This window comes from Carassius carassius, chromosome 48, assembly GCF_963082965.1.
Source record: "Carassius carassius chromosome 48, fCarCar2.1, whole genome shotgun sequence".
Lineage (NCBI taxonomy): Eukaryota > Metazoa > Chordata > Actinopteri > Cypriniformes > Cyprinidae > Carassius > Carassius carassius.
Window position 1 is genome coordinate 11,130,212 of NC_081802.1, and position 23,965 is coordinate 11,154,176.

Genomic DNA, 23,965 nt, shown 5'->3' on the forward strand with positions numbered 1-23,965 from the left:
GAAACTTGGGAGGTCTTGGACTAGCGGGTGGAAAAAACAAGTCAAGTAACTGTTCCAGTTTTCAAAATATTTCACGTTCCGGACAATACAGTGTCAACAGTTAGGAAAGTCGTGCATCGATTGGTATGATAACCAGTTGCACAGGTTTTATCTTGGTGTACACATGATTCCAGTATTGACATCCTTGACAACTGCCATTTATTTAAACAAACAAGAGAGACTGAATTCAAAACCCATGATCGAAGGCCTGTAGCCTAAATCGTGCATGGTAAGGAAACATGGCGTAAACGTGTATATCAGCAGAATGAGCATTTGTTTTTTATATTTTGTAATTAAACTCTGCACACCTAGGGGAAGTCGTGGCCTAATGGTTAGAGAGTCGGACTCCCAATCGAAAGGTTGTGAGTTCGAGTCGCGGGCCGACAGGAATTGTGGGTGGGGGGAGTGCATGTACAGTTCTCTCTCCACCTTCAATACCATGACTTAGGTGCCATTGAGCAAGGCATCGAACCCCCAACTGCTCCCTGGGCGCCGCAGCATAAATGGCTGCCCACTGCTCCGGGTGTGTGTTCACAGTGTGTGTGTGTGTTCACTGCTCTGTGTGTGTGCATTTCGGATGGGTTAAATGCAGAGCACAAATTCTGAGTATGGGTCACCATACTTGGCTGAATGTCACGTCACTTTCACCTAACTGCAATAGATAGGTGCGTTGGAGACAAAGACCAACAAGGTCAAAAACTAAAAAGCAAAAAAAAAACAAATCCTGCACACTATGCAAAAAATATCTATTTATTATTGACTACGTTTCGGTCGCATGACCTTCATCTGGATTTTTTTTTAAAAGGTTTAAAAAATACCTAAAGGTCATGCGACGAAACAGTGAATAAATAAATATTTAGATATTTTTTTGCATAGTGTGCGAGATTTGTTTTTTTGCCTTTTCTTTTTTGTAATTAAAATGGCACAATACTGCGTTTCTTTGCAACCAAAAGGTGTTCTGGGCCTAATCAAATTTCACTAGACAGAAACGCCAGCTTTTTTTAAATTACATGTGTCTCAACATCATTAGGCATTAGAAGTCTTTTCTAGAAGCCATTGCCAAGTGGTTCGTTCACACACTCACAAAAAGTTGAGCTCATATGAGAGATGCAAGTTCGATTTCCCATTATTTTCCTGTCCCATCTCTCCCTGAGCTGAGTCATGGCTAGTTTTAACTCCAACAGCTGGATTGTGATAATCCAGCTTCCCTGCAGACTATCTGCTTGCTGTCGGTCTCTCGCTCTCACTGTACTGCCGGTGGTTTGCTGACAGGGGAAACCCAATAAACAGCCTGGTTGCATAACCACTGCTCTCCTGGCACCTTCGGCTTGCCAAATAGCTGCACCTCCCTGCAGCTTTACAACAACTGCGCCACAGAAACTGAACCAAAACTGTTTGAACATTACTGAAGCACCTTGTTATCAGGTCTTCCTCCATATTAGGTCATTTTGTGGGAAACAAACACACAAATGTTTGGTTGATTGGCAATTAAAGGAAACTGGAGACCTGGTAGTGAAACAAATGCATGTGCAAATTCAAATAGCTGGTCTACTTCTACAGTATAAAGAAATAACAGACAAGGTTATTTGTCTTAGTGGCTGCAAACTGATGTTTGCAACCAGATATTATTTCCGTAATCGGATGCATTTAAGCAAAGCAGGATGGGGAATAAAAAAAATTTAAAAATCCATCAGGAATTAACTGGATGATGGAAACAGGGAGTTATATCAAAATATAGCCAGACCAACAGGGGTGTAGCAATATTAAAACCAAGCCGCAATACACTTGGTACGCATTTTCTAATGTACACTACCAATCAAAAGTTTTGGTAACAGGTTATTTTTTAAGAAATTAATACTTTTATTCACCAAGGATAGCAAAAGTGACTGTAAATAAAAACTATTTAAAAATATGTTTATCTGAAATGTATCACAGTTTCCAAAAAATATTAAGCAGCACAACTGTTTTCAACATTAAGAATAACAAAAATAAATGTTTCTTGAGCAGTAAGTAATTATATTTGAATGATTTCTGTAATGATCCTGAAAATCCAGCTTTACATCACAGGAATAAATAACACTTCACAATGTATTAAACCAGAAAGCCTTTATTTTAAATTGCAATACAATTCCACAATAATAATACTGTTTTTAATACACTTTTGATCAAATAAATTCAGTCTTGGTGAGCGAAAGAAACATTTTTAAAACAACCCCAAACTTTTGTAGGTTTGCATTATATATGATAAACATTAAGGCTACATTAATGAATACTATTAGTTCCAAATCAGAGATAATTTCATTTACAGAGGTAAAAAAAAAAAAAAAAAAAAAAAATATTACATAAAAAGAATAGTGAAAGAATCATACATAAGACCACTGATATGTATTAAAGTAAATGGTGTCAAATTTGACTTAATGAAAAGCAAGCTACACAAAACTAGTTTTAAGAAACTACATGAGAGAGGTCAAACATCAAGGCCGAACTACAGTCTCTTTATTGAGGAAGAACAGCAGTGAGTCTGGATCCATCCTATAGTCATGTCCGTGAGCTCACAGTGCAGCAAAGGAGGTCGCCATGGCAACATTTTTACAGCAATGATTCAAAGAGGAGCCATACATTAGCGAGGTCTGCTCTTCTTTCACCATCACATGAATCAATCCTCCAACGGAAACCAAACAAAATGGCAAGCAGGAAATGGGAAAATTTGTAAAAGATCATTTCTACATTTCAGCCATGCCATGTTGCTGCACAGTAAGATAACATAAGCATGATGCCCCAACTGAAAACATGGAACGAAATGGATGCGCAATCTGTGAAGCACTACTTAAATCACTGTTGTTGTTGTTTTTTTTCCTATTTCTATTGCCGAAATTTCAGTGCATTGCTACTAGATCAAATATAGAGCCATTGTAATCGGCACTTGGACTTAACTACATTATGATATTTTAACGACATTATGAAGAAACTCATTACCACGAGTTTAGAATACTATAAAATATATATATTTTTTTGGAGTAAAAGTTAGTATGTCAGTGAATCTCTTTGTTGGACAACAGGCTCATACACATGCAAACCTATCACAAACATGCTACTGTAGTATATTTATTTCATTGCACTGACCAATTTTTTTGTCCGACTGTACAGCCCTGACCAAACCAGTCCAAGATTGTAGAGGCAGATGCTCATTTAGCGATAAACTCCTTCTCAGTTTCACGACTGCCTTCCAATGAAAAAAACTAAAAAAACTAGGTTTTATCGTTGTTATCACACCAAGACTAATTTCTTATAGTGTGGGCCATTTTTATCAGTATATCGTAAATGATAAGATATTTCCCACCCCTACGATTATTACGATATGGCAAAAATATCATATCACAATAAATTTTTCAGAAAAAAATAAATAAAAAAAATCACTATTTACAATTCTTTGCCCATGCTGGTTTTACTATTTTGCAATAGTGGGCGAAGTTGAAAATAAGAAAAATAGTAATTACTTTATCTTTGTTAATAAATAAGAACAAAGATACACATTACAAATAGAATATACAAATTAAACAAACAGTGCTTAATTTTTCAGGTACAGAAGAGGTATTTAGCAGTAGCATTCAATAAACTGAACAAATAAAAATAAAACACTAAATACACTTCACTGTATAAATTATACATTGATTCCTATTAAAGCAACTGTATTATTGTGTATTCACACAGGTCTTTTTTTGGTTCGACTGAATCGAATTCAAATTAATTTTCCCACTTGCGGATCTTTTGGGCAGGTGTGAATACCGCGATCACATTCGGGTGCGGACAATGTTCGCTATGTGATACTACAATATTTTTTTCAAAAGCTGATTGTGGAGACATTTTAATCATCCTCAAATCAAAAAACGTGATATCGTACACCCCTACCTAATCAGTAATCACACTTCTATCTATACATCAGAAGCAACCATTTAAAATGTTAAAATACAGTAGCAAATTTGGTTTAAAATTAGACAATTGCAAAAAAAAATGTCCTATTCTACAACTTGCACAGCCATTTGATTACACTTCATAATGTGTCAGTTCAATCAAAAGTTCCAGCTCTACATAACCGGTTTCCCTTGCTTGTGTAAAATGGCGGATACCCACAGAAAATCAGCTCACATCAGCTAAGAGACCCATGTCGGGATACAAGTGTGTGTGGGTGCTTGCCCAACACACACATACTGGAGAACTGGAAGCGAGGGTAAGACAAAGCTTCCCTATCAACAGATGTAACATTTGAATCTTGCTCTGCAACGTTTTTAAAGCATAATTAGCACTGAAAGTCACCACAGTCCAACCAAAGCATATAAACGCACTTATAGTAAATTAAAAATAAAACAAACAATAAAACAAAGCATTAAAATAAAAAATACAATTATAAAAAAGACTAATTCAAATGATAACAGTAAAAATGAAAATGGCTAAATAAAATAATAGAAAAAGATAAAAGCTAAAAATGCATTTATAAGAGATAAAATATCTGTAATAAAACGGCAATAAAGATAAGAGAATAAATAAGCCAAAAAATACATACATTTTATAATTTTTTGTTATTACAACAAAATGGTAAAAAACATTTTAAAGAAAAAAAATAATAAAATAATTGTTTAAAATTTTATTATACTTTAAATTATCATTTATTTCTGTGATGCAAAGCTGAATTTTTAGGATCATTGCATCACATGATCCTTTAGAAATCATTCTAATATGATGATTCATTATCAAAGTTGGAAACAGTTCTGCTGCTTAATATTTTTTCAGAACATGTGATACTTTTTTAGGATACTTTGATGAATAAAAAGTAAAAAAAAAAAGCTATGTTTTGAAAATATTTTGTGATAATATACACTACTGGTCAGTAATTTGGGGTCAGTAATTTTTTTTCTTTCTTTTTTTTCAATAAAATTAATACTTTTATTCAGCAAGGATGTGTTAAATTGATAAAAAGTGATAGTAAAGAAAATATATTATTAGAATATATATTAGAATTTTTATTTTTTTTTTGAATAAATGCAGTTCCTTTTAACCTTTTATTCATCAAATATATTAGACAGCAGAACTGTTTCCAACACTCATAATAAATCAGAATATTAGAATGATTTCTAAATGATCATGTGATAGACTGGATGTTACATGTGACTCTGAAGGCTGGAGTAATGATGCTGAAAATTCAGCTTTGCATCACAGGAATATATTATTTTTTAAAGTATATTCAAATAGAAAACTATTATTTTAAGTTGTAATAATATTTCACAATATTACTGTTTTTCTGTATTTTTGATCAAACAAATGCAGGCTTGATGAGCAGAAGAAACTTCTTTAAAAAAAAAATAGTTAAAAATAGTAATGTTTCCAAACTTTTGGTCTGTACTATATATATATATATATATATATATATATATATATATATATATATATATATATATATATATATATATATATATATATATATATATATATATATATATATATATATATATATATATTGAACTATATATATATATATATATAGTTCAAACAACCGTTCAAAAAATGAAACTTTAAATGGACTTGAGAACAGGCCATGTGTGTTTTTTATTGAACGTAACCGACACTTAGGCTAGGCGGAACGAGGCAGCCATAATCAAATGCTCAAAAAGGCTAGGGCCATTACAAAATTATTGGACAGGAAAACAAGTCGATCAACATTTTCGGGGTTCAGAGGAGAACCAGGGTTCATTTTTTATTCACTATATGTCCAGCTGTTGAGAAGACGCGCTCCGACCACACTGATGTCCCAGTGACACTCAGGTACTTCATTGCCAGCTGCGCAAGGTAGGGGTATTACTGCCAATTTTCCACCACAAAAGCCGGTCGCGAGACCTCCAGATGCGCTTAAATGTCTTTACATTGACTCAACATTGAAATCATTCGCGCCAGGCGCTCTATTCACGTTTGGTGTGAACGGAGCATAAGAGGTCGCTTTTGACGTCACTGGGTCTTATAGGCGCGTAAAATTGCTGGTATTTTCTGTGTAGCTTTCGCAACGCATACTGCACTTTCGGAATTCTTTATTTTCTTTTTCTGCTTGTTTGCGAGTTGTTACATCTATATTTTTTAATTGTTTTATTCTTTTACAATTAATAGTGTACATATTTGGTTAAAATCGATTCCCTATTTTCATTTTCAAAACTTTTTGGTTGATCCGATCGATTGTGCAATCGATTTTTGAACTAAAAGTGACAGCCCTAATATATATATATAAAACAGAAATAGTACTGTGTTGTTTTAAAGAGAAAATCAGCTGCTACTCCATACATAGGTTTTTTTCTTATATTTTATTATTATTTAATTTTTTCAATTAAACTGGCATAGTAGTATACACTCAAAATATACATTTGTGTGTATATATAAATATATATTAGTGGTGGGCCGTTATCGGCGTTAATGTGCTGCGTTAACGTGAGACTTATCGGGCGATAAAAATAAAAAAATATCGCCGTTAATCTATTCTCAAAGTTGGGTTGAGAGCTGGGTCTATACTAGGTGAGCTATGATGACTGTCACCTTGATATTTTAGCACGTATACCTAGCCGAATCTGTAGGGGGAAAGAACGAGTCTTTAAACCTGCATGTATGCCTACTGTGAAATTAGGCCTAAACACGCCTGTTTCACACATAATGCTCGTTTCAAATATAATCCGTCTGCAGTGCGTATGCAGTCCGGCAGCACGGACTCATACTCATTGTGCTTTCACAAAGGACGCGTTTGCAGTCCGCTACTCGGTAGGAAAACAATCACTGCACTGCTGCAGACGCAACGCTCCTGGAACGCACTGACGGACCGCAACCACGCGAACGCTGGAATCTGTTAACATTGGTGCGTAAAAAAAAAAACGAAATGCATACGCACTGCAGACGGATTATGAGTGAAACAGGCGTAAGGTTGTTTGCACCTTGTGCAATGTGTTTAAAGCTTTAAAGTTTAAAGCTTTCTCAAGCAGTTTGTGATGCATTTTGGAAACAGGAGATGAGCCCCTGGTCTAATGCACCACCCGGCTTGAGAAACCCGTTCTCAAAGACTTAACGTTACTTTTAGTCATTATTTTATTTGGGTAGCACACATATTCTAAATGCCTTCGGCAGAATTCAAATGAGCCATTTTAATCTAGATTAATTCCAAGATTACAGTGAGATTAATCTAGATTAAAAAAAATTAATCGATGCCCACCACTAATATATATACACACACACACATATACATACATACATACATACATACATACATACATACATACATACATACATATATATATATATATATATATATACACACACACATTTACTATTACAAATACTCAAGTATTTGTAATTAGAGTAAACTACTTTTTAAAATACTAGTAATCAGACTACAGTTACTTTTTTATGGATTACATATTATTTGCACAATGTTTCACAATTCACTGATTCTCCTAAGTTTCTTTTTTTTTATGTTTATATTTTTTCCTAATAAACCTGTCACTTATATACGTTTGTGATTCTTTGAGTTTTTCCGGCGGAGAGGGGGAGGGGTGTCAGAATTACGCTCAGAAGAAATCAGCAACAAGATAATGAAAAAAGGAGGGGAACCTCTTTTTATACAGTCTATGAGGGGAATGCAGCCTAATTTATTCACTGGATGTTCAGACATCATTTAATTTTTAAAGACGCGGAAAAAATGTCACTATCATTGTAAACTCTGACTACCAATTTGCTGTCCATGGAAATCTTTGACCTAGCAAAGTTAATGCTGGTAATTTCATGTTCTTTAATATATTTTTGTAATGTTGATTTTTCTTCATTGTGCACTTCAAGTGTTTTGAGATGAAGTATTTGACCTGGAAATGGTCTTTATATATTAGGCAGGGCTCGACATTAACACTTGTCCGGAACAAGTGGATTTTGTGAAAGTGCAAGTGAAAGAATTTTACTTGCCCGAACGGACAGTAACCTGATCAAAATTTTTATAACAAACAATAACTAGGGCAGCACAATTTGGCGAAAATGATTCAGATTTTATTACTTTCAGTGTAAACTGTGACTAATAACAGATAATGTATTGACAGTATCAAGGTCGAGTCAGTTGAGGCTCGTGCAGCCGGTCTGACTCACAGAGAAATAAACACTATAAGCGCAACCGCACACACAAAGAAACAAACATGAACAAACACACTGCGGTAGAAAAAAAAATCTAAATATTCTGTATAATGTGTGCAACATCACACGACAAGGAGTGATGTTTTCCCGACTGTCAGTGAGCCGGTTACTTCATTCATTTGTTGAACGAATCAGCCGTTTGAATGAATCGGTTGAATCAATGATTCACTCATTAAGACAGTGACTTGCCACCACCTACTTGTGGTTTAATATCATATTTAAAAGTATCATTGCATTTTTCAGCATAACAGCAATCAATTTAAGGCAAATATAAAAAAATATGTTGATTAAAATAATACCTGATAGAGCACTGATGAGAATGCTTCAGAATATATTACATTTGTACCAAAAAAAACTTTTTTACTCGGACAAGTGAATTATTTACTTTTTACATGACAAGCTCATGTAAAAGCTTAATGTCGAGCCCTGTATTAATGTTATTGTTGTGAGTTTCATCCTCTTTAATATTCATATTTGTAATGTTGTTATGGTTTGTTTTTTCCTCATTGTTACTATGCACTTAAAATGGTTTGAGATGGATAGAAATGTCATTGCTGTATGAGTTTAGTCTTTTTCAAAATTCATGTTTGCAATGTACCTATTGTTTGTTGTTTTTCATTGATACAGTCCTATTAACTTCGTGTTTTTTTTTTTATTTATTTTTATTAAAGACACAAGTATGTGTAAAGACACAAGAAGTTATTGTGGCTCTCTTTGGTAAATTAAATGTATAGATTTTTAAATATATTTTCAAAAAAAGTACAAGATTAAGCTAACTGAATATATATGATATCAAATAAGGTTTAGCACAAATGTAATCTAAATGTAATCCAAAAGTAATCAGATTATGTTACCAAAAATGTGTAACCTAAGAGATTATATTACTGACTACAATTATTTTCATGTAATCTGTAACTGATTACAATTCATTAGTAATCTACCCAGCTCTGTGTGTAAAAAAAAAAAAAAAAAAGTATAAAAGATATTGAATATATAAAAAAAATTGGAATACTATAAATACAAAATACATAACTATAATACTGTGTTATAATATTATATTATACAAAAAATATATATTAAAAAATTGGACTCTGGTAGTTTTAAAAGAAAAAGTCTACTTTGGCAGTTCCTTATACTTCACAAAACTCATCCTGATTCCGGATAAATGTTGAACAAACACAAACACTGTCTACAGTCTCTGCAACTCCAGCTCACTGGCTTGAACATGGAAATCATGAGGTATGTATTAACGGGATATTTGCATGGTTTTAAACTCAAATGAAAATCCTGCAGCCTTATCGTTAAGTGGTTGCAAATGCTAACCCAGCATTTCATAAACACAACCACAGTGGACAGATTGCTTCGCTTGAGTGAGGAACAGAGTTTGAAATTGACTACGGCATTTTGTCTGCACTTTCGAGTGCAATTCACCATGAGTGGGCCGAGTAATACTTCAAATTCGGCCTTTAAGCAGTGTGTATAGAGAACCTGAACGACACAAAGGTTTTTCCTAGCGATAAAGTGAAACGAAAACAGGCCATATGTTGGTTGCATGAGAACAGTGTCAGCTTTGTTCTAGGCGTGTCCAAAAAACAAACATTCTGTACAATCTTTATGAGTCATCCAGCTCCTCTGCAACACACAGGTGTTATAGACTCTATCCTCCGGTGCGTTTTCAACTCGGCTGGGTAAATATTGGCTAGAGCTGACTGTGTGGCGTAATAAGAAACCTGGAAGTCCGGGTTGTCATTCAGATGTGCCCGCGCCAGAAACAACTTGCTTAGCAGCACGTTTATGTGAATAAGGTATACAAGTGAGTGACAGACAAGATCCTTTTCCTTGCTTTCTCTCTCTCTGGATCTCTGCATCCGGATCATGTGTGCATTCATGTGTGCAGCAGAAGTGTGGGCTGAAAATAAAGAGTGGCTGCCCTCGGCTCAAGTCCCCCCAGCAGAGAACGCCAACACACACACACACACACACACACACACACAGTCTTCTCTCTACCTCAATCACCCTGTATCTTCAGTTCCTCAACCAGAGAACAAAAACACAGCTTGCTGTACTGCAACAACTAACTTATCAAAATCATGCAAATTGATGAATGAAAATAGCTGACGATGAATGTCAAAATCGTTTAGTTGAGTCTGCTCTCACTTCTTGTAATGTTTACATCTAGGGATGCACAATATATCGGTATCATATATGGCTTTCAGCTATTTGATCTATATGTAATTTTGGGTTTACCCTGTCAATTTTGCATGTAAAAGTCATGTCAAATGTAAAAAAAAAAAAACTAGTTAGTTATGTCTGTGAATGAATGAAATCAGTAACATAGGTCTATTGGTTATCGGATTACAGAATATTTTTAATTTATCTAAAGATAAGGATATTTAATTATGCATACACATTTCAGCCCAAGTAAAGTTGAGTAAAATCTTTAGCTAATCTCAAAGTTTGTATGCATATTTCTTGCTGTATATCAGAATGTTGTTCATTTAAAACAAAGAATTGTATTATCAGCCAAATACTGAATATATATATATATAGTAACTCAACTGGTTATCATTAATGCTATACTATTAATACTAATAAGTAAGTTATTATACTACCAGTTTTCAGGAGTTTGATGAAAAATTTTATGCTTTACAAGTTGAGAACTTTAAGGGAACATTTTATCAAACCAATAATCTAATGAAAGTAAAAAATATTGTCACTCTAGTAATGTAATCAGAAAAAAAGGTTCAAATAGCTGGAATACAGAAGACAAACAGCTTCTAGAGTTTGAACAAACATCAAACGACAAATAAATGTTGAGCATTACTTTAGAAGGAAGCTACATCAAGTCAGGAAAGTTAGTCACGCTAACAAGTTAATTAAATATTCAGAGAGAGGACAAAGACGTATTATGCTTATTTAAACATGCTTTAAGAATCCAGTTTAACCAGACATCCAAAACCATCGTTTTTCTTGGAATAACCTTGGGGGAGGCAGGTCAAAGTGTTTGAGAACTTCTGTAGAACGCCCCCCAAAAAAAAAAAAAAAAAAAAAAAAAAAAGAGACAAACCACAAAAAGGCTTTATGTATTACAAGAATAATCAGGGTTTTGCAGGTTTTTGTGATGGTAAATTTAAGACTTTAAGACCTTAAATAAAGATTTAAAGAATAAACTGAAGGGAGTACAATACATCAATAAACTGTTTAAAGTTAAATGTCTAGGGAGAAAATAAAGAGTTGGTTTAGAAACTTTTCAAAGTTTGAAAGAGCAACTTCCAACTTTTGGCCTGCTTTCCAGTACAAATGTCAAAATATACTAAAATCAAGTTAGTTACCTGAGAAGCAAAATGAGATAAGTTTCTGTGAAACTGATCAAAATGAAGTGAGTTTATGACTAGGGTTGGGAATCGTTAGAAATTTTCCGGTTCCGATTCCGGTTCCACCTAACGGTTTCGGTTCTGATTCCGGTTCCATTAAAATCATTAAACAATTATTAAGAAATAGTGGTAAGGAAAAATGCACAATACTCAACTACTCAATGCTCAATACTGTTTATTACTTACTGTCAACTTAATTTAAAGGTTGGCAATGTCAAAATGCAACATATATTACAGTGTACAGATCTTCATAAGTAGGGTGGGGTATTTTTTGGTTTGGCTTCTGGTTTCATTTAAATGAACTATGTTTTTTACTATTTTACCTTCACTGAATGTAGCGTTGCTGGAAACTAGTAAGTAATGCTGAGTAATGCTAGTCCATCAATCAGCATGTGTTTCAAAGTTGATGTTTTTTACACTATCAATAACGTTTTGCTTTTCAAGCAGGAATAAGCTGGTTGGCCAAATAGTCCCTTGAGGGCTGAGACACTTGTTAATTTCCCTTAATTAATGAAATATAAACGGTTAAACGTATACACACTCTCCATAAAGTCCATATTTTACAAATAATAATGCAGTCAGGAGATGGTGTGATGCAATGAGTGGTTTCCACATTTTTAAACATTTAAAATGCATTAAAATAAATATTTTCTATCACTTTGCTTATCACTCTTGAAATGACCTGTACACTAAATAATCTAACCCTCATACTTGCATAACAATAGCAGTGCATTTATTTAGTTGTCCAAGTTGAAGCCAGTATGTATATTAATGACAATATGGGACAAATATAATGTCATTTAGGGTGTACTCACACTAGCCAGTTTGAACCGTGCCCGAGTGCGTTTGACCACCAAAGCGCGGTTCGTTTGACCAGTGTGAGTGCTCCGTACCGTGCCCGGGCGCGGCTCGATTGGCCGGCCCTGGCCCGCTTGGAAGAGGTGGGCCAGAGCACGGTTCAGTTGGACTCGGGCGCGGTTCGCATGCAGTGTGAGCGCTAACCGTGCTGGAGCACGGAACAGGACGGGTGGCATCACGGTTTTGCGACGCTCCAAAAGCTCAGCTGGTACCTTGCAAACCTCCTCATACGAGCAGCACGATTACGTGAAAATTTTCGCGCCACTAAGGCGACACATCTGTTTAACAACAGGCTGTGAGAGGGCTGTGGACCACCGTGGACCAAACGACACAAAATTATCCACAAAGAAAACCGAGCGATGGACTCCATTGTGTTCAGAGAGCGCCGCTCTTCCTGTTTATCCCGAAACCGTTGCGCACCATAATGACGTAAGCGTGCTCCGGCACGAATGCTGAAACCCTATGTGAGTGCAGGCCAGAGGGGGAGTGGGGACAATCGTACTCGGGCCCGGTTCATGGCAACCGTGCCTAGTGTGAGTACACCCTTAGTGGCGGCAGGTGCAGCGCGCTGCTGTTAGATGTACAGTCAGACAAAACGATGTGCAGTTATCAAAGGCACGAGTGCACATACAGTCGTGAGAAACAATGTGTTCGGCAATTAAAGACGGGACAGCACAACGAGTTTGTGGAATTCGTGTTATTGGAATCAATGTGCTCAGTAATTAAAGAGGCAGGGAGGCGTGTCTGTTATTCGGTTCTCAATTCCAGTCCTCGCACCCGACTGCTCTGCATATTTTGCACGTTTCTCTTTGTTAACACACCTGATTCAGATAATCAGCTCGTTAGAAATGAACTCCGTGCATGAACTGTGTTCCAATTGTTCATTGCTCCCTACTCTCTGAGCAGGGGAAATCTGTTGAAGTTTACCTCACATCGAAACATTCATTCACTGATTTGTGCTGTGCAGCGTCTTTAAACATGGACAACTGTGACATATTATACCTCTGTAAATCAATACAATTTAAATTCACGTCTTGCACACTTCAATGCACTTTGATTGGAACATATAGCTACGTTCGCTTCGAACTGGAATCATGGCTGAATATCCTGTGATGTCCACTTCGCAGGGCACTTATGTTCGAATAGAACAAATGCCTGAAGCGCTAAGAGAAACGTTCAAAATGTGCAGAGCAGTGGGGCGCGAGGACTGCAATTGAGAACCGCTGCTTTACGGGAAACGCTGAATTAGGGCTGCACGATTAACCTTTATCGCATCGATATTGAGGTTTTAACTCCCGCAATAACCTAACCTCAGGAGTCTGAGGTTTTTTCCCCCACCTCTGACATTTGAGTGATAAACCTATTAGCCAATCAAAATGGTCAAATCTTGCGTTCCTGGCTTGCTGGCCAATTAGAAATGGCAATGGAAAAACAAGGTTGTATGCAGTGCATCGGCTTTCTGTCAGCAGAAAAGCAGCTAACACACAACGTTTACCTCGAATTGTGCCAGAAAAAGCTTGTGTAACTGCGCAGAAATGGCCGAAGGCACTTCTTCGGTGACGTGAGAGGAAGCGGGGGAGCACTTGGTTAACAAGAAGGGTGGTACTTCAGCTGTTTGGACTTATTTTGGATTCGCGAAAAACGACGTGGAGCAAAAGAGTGCTAAATGTAAAATATGTCGACGTGCCGTGGCCAGATCCAGAGGAAACACTACCAATCTATACCAGCATCTTAAAAATCACCACCGACAGCAATATGATGCATGCACAAAAAAATGTGGATGAAGACAAAGCCACAACTAGCCATGGAAAAAGCAAGCAACCAAGCATTAAAACTGCATTCGCTTCTGTTACGCCATATGAAAAGTCCTCAAGAAGGCACATTGAAATCACGACGGCTATAACACGTTATATCGCAAAAGAAATGATTCCCCTGAATACAGTCTCAGGGGAAGGCTTTCAAAATCTCGTTCATACACTAGACAGACGTTATGTGGTTCCATCCAGAACCTACTTCAGTCAAGTGGCGGTCCCACAAATGTATGCAGAATGTAGGGGGAAGTTGGAGGCAGAACTCCGAAGCATTGGATATTTTGCAACAACGTCTGATTTATGGTCAAGCAGGACCACTGAGCCCTACATAAGCCTTACATTGCATTTTATTGACGATGAGGTTCACCTGAAAAGCCGTTGTTTGACGACAACGTACTTCCCCGAGGAGCACACAGGAGAAAATATAGCCAGCGCAATAAAGGAAATCTTGATGAGTTGGGGCTTGTGCGAAAAGAATCAAACATGTATCACTACTGACAACGCAGCAAATGTCATCAAAGTGGCTGAACTCAACGAGTGGATGAGGCTGCAGTGTTTTGGCCACAGGCTTCACCTGGCTATTGGTAAGATTCTCTCCTTTTCTCCCACAAGTCTTGTTCTTGTGTGTGTGCTGCATGATTACATTGACTAAGCGCGCCTCACAATATCGTGCGATACTCATTAACAAGTTTTACTGTTAGAAATTCTTAAAATGTTTTCTATATAGTGGTTATTTATTTTTTTATATAGTTGCTGTTAATAGCTGTTTTTTGTTGCTTATATAATGTAGATTTATGGGATTAAACTGTCAATCTTACAGGTCTGCTTTCTCTATCTTATTTTTTTCTTAAGAGAATTCAGTGAAAAACGAACCACGGGTCTGATGGATGTCCAGAAAGAACTGAAACTTCCAGAACACTCACTCGTCACTGAATGCCAAACAAGATGGGGTTCAAGGCAAAGGATGGTGGATCGCGTGTTAGAGCAAAGTAAAGCACTGACACAGGTACTGTCAGACGACCGAAAAACCAGACACCTAGTACCCACGTGGCAGGACATAGAAGTCCTTGAATCCATCAACAGTGCCCTTAAACCTCTCCAAGAGTTTACAGACGTCCTCTCAGGTGAAGAGTATGTAAGCGTGTCCTACCTCAAACCCGTCCTGTATCTGCTGAAAAACACAACTCTGGCAGCCAAAGAAGAGGACACTGACTTGACGAAAACAATTAAGTAAAAAATCATTGCATACTTGGAGAAACACTAAAATGACCCAGAGACACAAGAGCTGCTTGATGTCGCATCTCTTCTGGACCCAAGATTCAAAAAAGATTACATCAGTCCAGAAAACGTGATGCGCATTGAAGACAGAGTGAGGGTTGAGATGGAGGAGATTGCACGAACGGTAATAGTATTATCATGTAATTGTAATTCAAAATATTTAGTAAAGAATTAAAGGAGCTATATGAAATTCTAAAAAAAAAAAAAACACTTATGTCACAGATACTTAGGAATAATGTTAATATAACATGATCTCACCAGTAATGGTAAAGGCAGAATTTTAAAAAAAAAATTTACGGTGACAGAAATGTAGTTTGTTGTGTTTTTATGCTTTGCCAGGAGACCCCAACCATTGTGGTCTTTTTAATTCAAGTGCAGTGCTCATTATGGCCACTATTTTACATTCATCTCCTTTATGCATTATTGCTGTTTTATGTTTTACAGGAGAAAAGGCCTCATAATAGCGACACAGGGGCAACTGAGAAGAAGGGATTGCGCCGCTCAGTGGGCAGTTTGTTTACCAAACAGACACCCTCTGCTGCTGTGCGGGTAGAGGCTGTCATCGATGCTGAACTTAACAGCTATTTGATGGTTCCAGTCATTACCGGAGAAAGTGACCCCCTGGCTTGGTGGAAAATTCACACTGTGAATTTCCCAATACTAAGCAGACTGGCTCGAAAGTATTTGTGTGTGCCAGCAACGAGTTCGCCCTCAGAACGTCTTTTCAGTGCCTCAGGAAACATCGTCACATGTGAGCGGGCCTGTCTCAAGCCTGAAATGGTAGACATGTTGGTGTTTTTAGCAAAAAACCTCTAAAAATGTAGCACTCTGACAGGAGTTCTCATATTTGCACTTTGTCTTGCAGTGGGCAAGATGAGATGTTGTTGTTTTTTTATTTTACTTTAAAATGATTGTGTGCAATTATACAACCATTTTATGTTTGGTGATTGTCAATTTTTTCTTAAAGTGAATTAGGGCTGGGCGATATATCGAATATTAGCGATAATATCGGAATAATTTTGATGAACGATGTACAATTTGAATATATCGGGAATATCGAATATTTTAAATTCAAGCATACTTTCCCAAAAGAACGCGCCGAATGTCCAAAAAAGGAACCTGTAACTGCTGACTGCTCTACGCCCCTCTACTACGAGAGCTGTAATGATAGCGGTTGCCAGATAACAAGAGTTTAAATCTCCGAATCAGAGCTCCACTGTTATAAGGATACATTTTCTGCCCGGTGTTTGCTTATTTTAAGCAATCTGGCAACCATGCGCACGTGCTCACTCCTCATTGCGGAAGAGCCGCTGACGATAATCTGAAAACACTAACAAGCTGGAATTGAGCGATCTAATGAAAGCGTCGTTCAGCCGGTCTGTGTTCTGTCGTGAGATCTCAACTGTATTGTTTGCGTTTGTGATCGCAAAATAAATGCACTTACTCGACCGCTGATGTTTGAATAGAGAAACATAGGCTATGGCCATTTGGAATTACTATTGGGGAATTTCACTGATATGTTTACCAGTTTCCATAATATAGACAGAGAAAATGCAAAAGTCTTTGGTATTCATTTATATATATTTTGACAGTTGACAGACTTGTGTTCTTAGCTTAAAAACTTGTTAAAAAAATTAAAATAAAATACTTCTCCCAGTTGCATAGTTTAAATTGTGAATTGCATGCACTAAAAAGTTGACAGAATGCACTTTCTATAACTGTTACTTAATTTGCACTGCTTCAGTTACATATAGGCCTACATATGTATTCATTTAATAAAAAGCAGTAAGTGATCTCTTGGTCTAGATTTTTTAACTGCTTAAATTAGCTGTTTAATCTAAATGTTTTTTGTTTTTTTTTAATGGGCAAAAGAAAATCATGTTTTATTTTTTATTATTTAAATGCAAATGCAAACATATCGAGATATATATCGAATATCGTAAAAAAATAGACAATATCGCGATATATTTTTTTTTTGTATATCGCCCAGCCCTAAAGTGAATTTAATGTTTCAAGTGGATTTCCAGTATGTTGTTATTCTATGCCATCAGAGCATGTTTTCGGTGCCAGTGACAACATTGTCACATGTCTCATGCCAGAATTGTAGACATGTTGGTGTTTTAAGCAAAAGAACTCTGAAAATCAGTTCTCAATCGCACTTTATCTTTCAGAAGGCAAGCTGATCTAGCTTTTTATTTTACTTCAAAATGTGTGCAATGCAGCTGTTTTATATTTACTAAATGCCAGTGGGTTGCAGTATTGCTATATTTATTTTTTCTAATTCCAAGTCTAATAAGAGATTGTATTATTTATTTTTCAATTTTTAAGTTTAATGGGTTAGAATTGTTCACTTTTTCTCAAAGTAAATTTAACATTTGTCAAGGTAATTCCCAGTAGGTCTCATTATTCTATGCCATTAGAGCATATTTTCAGTGCCAGTGACAACATGTGAGCGTGCCTGTCTCAAGCCAGAAATGGTAAATATGTTGGTGTTTTATAGTAAAAAAAACCTTTAATGTAGCACTCTGACACAGTTTCTGATTTTGCACAGATTCTTATCTTGCAGAAGGCTGGATAAGGTGTTGTTTTTAATTGTTATTTTCATTTATTTTAAAATGTGTGTGTACTGTGCAATATAACAGTTTCATGTTCAGTAAATGGCAGTGGACCGCAGAATTATTTTGTTTTTCTAATTGTAAATCTAAATCTAATAAGAATTCATTTTCTATTTTTCAGTGTTTAAGATTGTTAAATTTAAAAATAAATGAACAAGTGGTTAAGTTCATTTCCATTATGTCTTATTCTTTGGTATTTAGGTTCAGGTATTTAATAATCACGAAGCATCAAACAATCCCATTACCTCAATAACTACCTCAATAACTATGTATGTAGTTTATTTAACCCTCTTTGTCATAAAAGTAACAACATATTTTATTTAATTTAATTTTAGGTTTTATGCACTTAAAAGTATTGAACGCAAAAATCAAAAATCGCAATCGCAATATTTGTCAGAAAAACCGCAATTAGGTTTTTTCTCAAAATCGTGCACCCCTACGTCGAATATTCAGAACACCAGCGCAAGGCTGCTCACAGCGCTTGGTCAAGTGTTGCACCAGAACCGTTTTCGGAACCGAAACTTAGAAATTGCTCACGGTTCCGGTTCTTTTCCGGTTCCGGATCTTTTTCTGAATAAGAACCGGTTTTCGGTTCCCATCCCTATTTATGACTGAAACAGCAACAAATATCTCATGAACAAATCAAAGGTAAAACAAGGTTTCATTAGGGCTGTCGCGCAATGATACAATATGGTTACGACTGTAATATTCTCGCGAGCCGTTGTAGCTTTACGGTCCTTCGTTTGTTTTGAACAGGGAAATTTCTTAACCACGACAGCCCAAGTTTTCATACCCCTCATTTGACAGATATTTGTTATTTTAGAGGGGTCAACCTGTTGCCCATTTTCCACAAGTTGATATGACTCTTTAGGGTCTTAATGAAAAGTCTGTAACACAGTTTGGTTAAAAATTCTCAATGGTAGTTTAAAAAACACAGTATTACCCTGTCAAGCTCTTCAGAGCAATCCATTTTGTAGCATTCTCGTTTAAATGTTAATGAGCTCTGCTGACCCCGCCCCTCTCTTGCGAGCCGCTCTCAGAGAGAGGTTTACTTTAGCTGCATTCATCATGAAACTTGCTAATTAGAAATTATTAGGAAAGGCGATTTGCAAAGATTCATTAAAAAAATTAATCAATCAAGAATGATTCGCGTGAACAAATGCATTTTGGTAAATCGGGGGCGCATTCCCTTCAAAAAACAAAGGGAGTAAATGACAATTGAGATGTTCATTATTACATCCAACAACAGAACACTTCAATCACTTAGGAGTCATTCTTGTCGCTCCTTCGGTGAAACAATGACCGACTGACTACAGCTCACTCAGGGCGGGTCTAAGGTTACACTACTGTCAATCAAACTATCGTGGGAGGGGCCTGTCTGTGTGACATCTCACAGATAGGAATTTGAGATCGGCTCGATTTGAGAAAGGGGTAAAGATTATCACACACTGCCAACACACATTTCAGTTCAAACAACTTGTAAAAGTTCATGTAGCATCGGATGACCCCTTGAACCATAAACTCACCTTTAGTTGTTCAATTTCTCAGAAAACAAGACTTCATAAGTTCAGTTTGCATCTCAAGTCTCTTGATTTAAGGAGGTTTCAAAACATTTGTATTGGAAAATGACAAAAATATGGAGGAAGTTATACATTTTTAACACCAAATGCAAAATTGAATGTTGTGACTATGAATTTAAAATCTTCTGCTCTTATTTAAGATCTTTTTAAGGCCTTAATCTGGAAATGGGGCTTTCTGAAGATCTTTCAAAGACCTGCAGAAGCAAATTAACAATTCAAATCTGCCACTCTTTTAGAAAGTAGCTCTGCAAGCCCTGAGCGGTGACTGCTTCCTCTCAGCTTTCAGACAGAGCAGTCGAGAGTTTACAGAGCTAGAAGCAGAAGGTTAACAGCGTTCATTGGTCACGCAAGGCCCTCATCCTCAACAGAGGCGTATCTTATTGCCGTCTTTCCTCTGTGAGTCTGGGCACAAAGGCTGGTTGTGTTGCATGAGCTTTCTAAGGACATGCATTCTGTGAAATGCTTTTATGGGTCAGCCCACACTTCACAACACGGCCCCGTGACCATGTCTGTTCATCTACGCAATTTGAGGATCCCTCTCTGAGCAAAAACATAATCTTTTAACAGCAACTCGGCACGTAGCAGCCAAATTAAGGCAGTTTTTGCCATTTTTGGGAACAGGATTGGCCTGAAAAACTGCAACCTGGACAGAACAGGTTTCATTCTCAATGTCGGCGCTTCATAGTCTCATTGTGCCTGCCAAGGAGCAGTTAAAGAGACACAACCATAAAAGATACAATCTGGACCTTCTTTGACTTCACCAGTCAAAAACTGTGATGCAAACACTGTCCTAAATAGATTTTGCAACCCGAGTTTCAAATTAAGGCTCTGATTTAATTATTTTCATAGTCACTGCATCTCTCCGATCTGTAAGGACGTGTGTTATGAAACATTCTACCCAACTGAAATATTCAGATATAATCTCTTAGGCTTAAATTGCTGACAATCTAGCTTTGCTTACAGCCACAAATTGGGCTAATGGCTCTGACACCAAAATGAAAGCAAAGAGCGGCCTAATGGTCAGATCCCGAGATGAATGTAAACTGACACTAGTGCAACTCAAAGACTCTTTAAAACACGTACATTGCTAATAAATTAATATGGAGATTTTCAGTAACAGTTTAACAGGTTTTGTATGGTCTCATACCCTTGTCAAAAAATATTAATTCATGTTCGATCCTTATGGTTCCCATACAAATTGCCATATTAATTTCTTTCCAGTCATTTGATTGCAATCTCTCACAATATATTTTAGTTAAAAAAAATTTTTAATTATACAGACTATGGTTGTCAATAAATATCTTAAACACTTAAAATATCTTCCCCATTTAACCAAAATATTTTTTAATATTTGAAAAATAAAAAGATTAATTTAAACAAATAACTAAGTTTTAAATATATTTTATTTCAAATATTTTCAGCAAACACAACACATTCATTATATAATTTAATAAGTAGATTTTTTTAATATTTTAAAAACAAGCTCACACAAACTTCATTTAGTAATATTCCATGAAATTACCCTATATTTCCACGACCGTGGGGAACGATCCCATTAGACCTGGGTCTACACAGAGACAATTTATAAAAGGACTTTGGTCTACATGAAGATGACTATTCTATCATCATTAATTTTAGGAGCCAACAACCCTAAAACACAATGCAGATCAACACGTGCATGGATTACATTAACTGAAATCATGCACACGAATGACAAGTTGTGAAAGCAATGCTTCTTTTTCGACTTAAGCAGCATCACTGTGCATTAAATCCACAAAGCAATATGAGTTCATGTCAAACCTCACACATCTCTCGGCCATAACTGACTGTCAGCAGTGCACTTACCCAGTAAGAGGAGTTTGAGCTCTCGTCTCGAATCTCGTTTGTCTCTCCGGAGCTGCTTGTCGATCTCGGAGTTGATTCTTTTGGACTCCTTCGCCTCTTCACTCATGCAACAGGCCATCATGGACTCCAGAGTCATCACCACGGCGTTTGGAGATCCCAACCCTGTTCTGACACACTTCTACGACCCGCTTCCCTTTGCAACCGCGTCGAAAGAGGAACAGAGTGGATCTGGGGGAATGTGGTTTAAAATGCCTTATGGTACACGTAAATCGATGAAGCAAAATAGACCCCAGCCTGCTCATACAAATGGATCTATCAAACAAGGCCAAACACTGGATGAGATTGGAGGCCAGATGTGAATCTAAAGGTCTCAGGTCCCTGCTATCAGACCAGCTCAAACCCTGTTTTTAGGATCTGTAATCACTACCAACTAGAGTCCCAGAGGGACAAACTTGCCTGCCACGACATCCGTGCTGTCCTTTGCTGTCTCGCTAAGCTAACCGCCCCAGTGCCCAGATTCACCGCAACACCGTCCATCAGCTGCCCGGATCTCTAGCTAACACACGGCGACAGGTGGCAGAAGACAGCCATATGCGCTTTTAGAAATGCTACGTTTATATATAACACTGACTGTAGTGCAAACATTTGATTTTTAAGCATCTAAAACCCGAAAAGTGAATTAGCTAAACGCACTAACTAGCTTAATTTGGTGGGCTAAGCTGCTAGCTAGTCGGAATCTTTATTTACACTCCACGCGCTGATTTCACCACTCATTTCTTTGAATCCGATTGGGGTTCAGTGATATTTAAAGCCGACATTTTTTGGCGGAACAACATGACACAGGTGTGGGATCGCCCCACCCCCCCAAAAAAAAAGAAAAGAAAAAAAAATCGACGGAGTGAGAATATTTCCAGATGATCACACCGTCTAGTCCGGTGTGAGTCGCATACAAACCTGGAGTTGCGACAGCTGGAAAATAGAGCGTGAGTGACGGGGAGCAGAGCCTATCGGAGGAGACAGCGCTCAAAGGGGAGGGGCCTCAAATGAGGCAAGGTCGGTGGAGGAACGGCTGTGGAGCTCGCGGGGCGTGTCTCGCCACAAACCCTGCTATTCGACTGAAAGGACAACGCCCATTCCTAGTCAAACATAAGCCTATCCTCTCTTTATACTTTAATTAAACACTTTTAATAGTTTCATAAAATATATAAAACATATATATTTATATTCAGAGGTGTATTATTAAAACCAATCACAGACAACATCGATACTGTGTGGAAACTGCTTGGAAGAAAAGGGTAAAAAAAAAAAAAAACATCCGGGTCCAGTATTTTACCTGGAGCTATTTAAAAGTTACTGATCCTGTAGTTACTAGTTACTATTCCAGCACTTGACTATCTTTACTGTTGTTGGTAACATTCAGTTGTTTATTACAAGACAACAGTTCACTGATTACAGTTTTTGACAGTGATGCTTATAATGGACTTTATAATGCATAAAATAATGCATAGCCCACTAAAACATTTAAACGGCAATAAACCATTGTTTAGGTCAACAGAAAACGTCATGAAACGAGACAACCAGTCCCAATATATACAGCCTAAAACAACTTCCCTGTGACAACTAGCCCCTTTCTAACTAAAAAGTAATCTAGTAAATCAAAACAGATACTTAAAACTATGTAAACAGCTTTACTTAATTGGTGGGGAAAAAAGTGACAGCCATTCTTAGTTGTACCGCTCTGCAAAATGTGAAATGTAGTGCATTAGTATTGAGATGTTCACAGGTATGGCAATGAGCAATCAAGATAACAATGTAGGTTATGCTGTTATTTTAAGGAACAGTTTCCCCAAATACTGTCACAATTCTATCATGATTAACTCCAGAACAAAGAAAATACGGGTTGAGCCATTATAACATTACGAAATAGGACAAAAAGGAAGATGGAAACATTTTAAGGACAAATCCAGGCCTTATATGAATTCACCACAGAAGATCAAATAGAAAAGTAGATGAGACAGAGAAGGAAGTGGATCTAATGCTTTGAGGATGTGACATCACTCACTAGGTTTCTGGTTCTGGAGGAGAATAACAAGGATGTAAGTTTCCGCCTTCCCAGACTTCTAACAAATCCTTTCAACAAACAACTCAACAGTTTGATTACCTCAGATGGAAGTAAGAATGAGCTGCAGACCATCTTGCCCTACATGTGCATTTTTAACCAAATTTTCCAACTTTGGAATTAATTTCTAGTGAGAACTTAGTATTGTTGTAATTACATATATGCTTAGTTATCATCAAAGCTCTCCCAGTTAGCACATATAGGTCTGGAAGATGTCTGTTAAAAACCGCTTCATCTGGAAAGC

At 36.9% G+C, this 23,965-nt stretch overlaps 1 protein-coding gene across 3 annotated transcripts in view; it reads right to left on the reverse strand.

Annotated features, from left to right (window-relative positions):
- The window catches only part of LOC132131950 (guanine nucleotide-binding protein G(q) subunit alpha-like), a 36,138-nt gene extending 13,579 nt beyond the window's left edge, over positions 1-22,559 (reverse strand). The window contains exon 1 of one of the 3 annotated variants that reach the window (XM_059544142.1): positions 21,603-22,559. In XM_059544142.1, coding sequence (XP_059400125.1) covers positions 21,603-21,738 — 136 coding nt within the window. In that variant the 5' untranslated portion in view covers positions 21,739-22,559. The remainder of the gene's footprint in view (positions 1-21,602) is intronic. The other 2 variants (XM_059544144.1, XM_059544143.1) reach the window with 2 other exon arrangements.
- Positions 22,560-23,965: the final 1,406 nt, after the last annotated feature.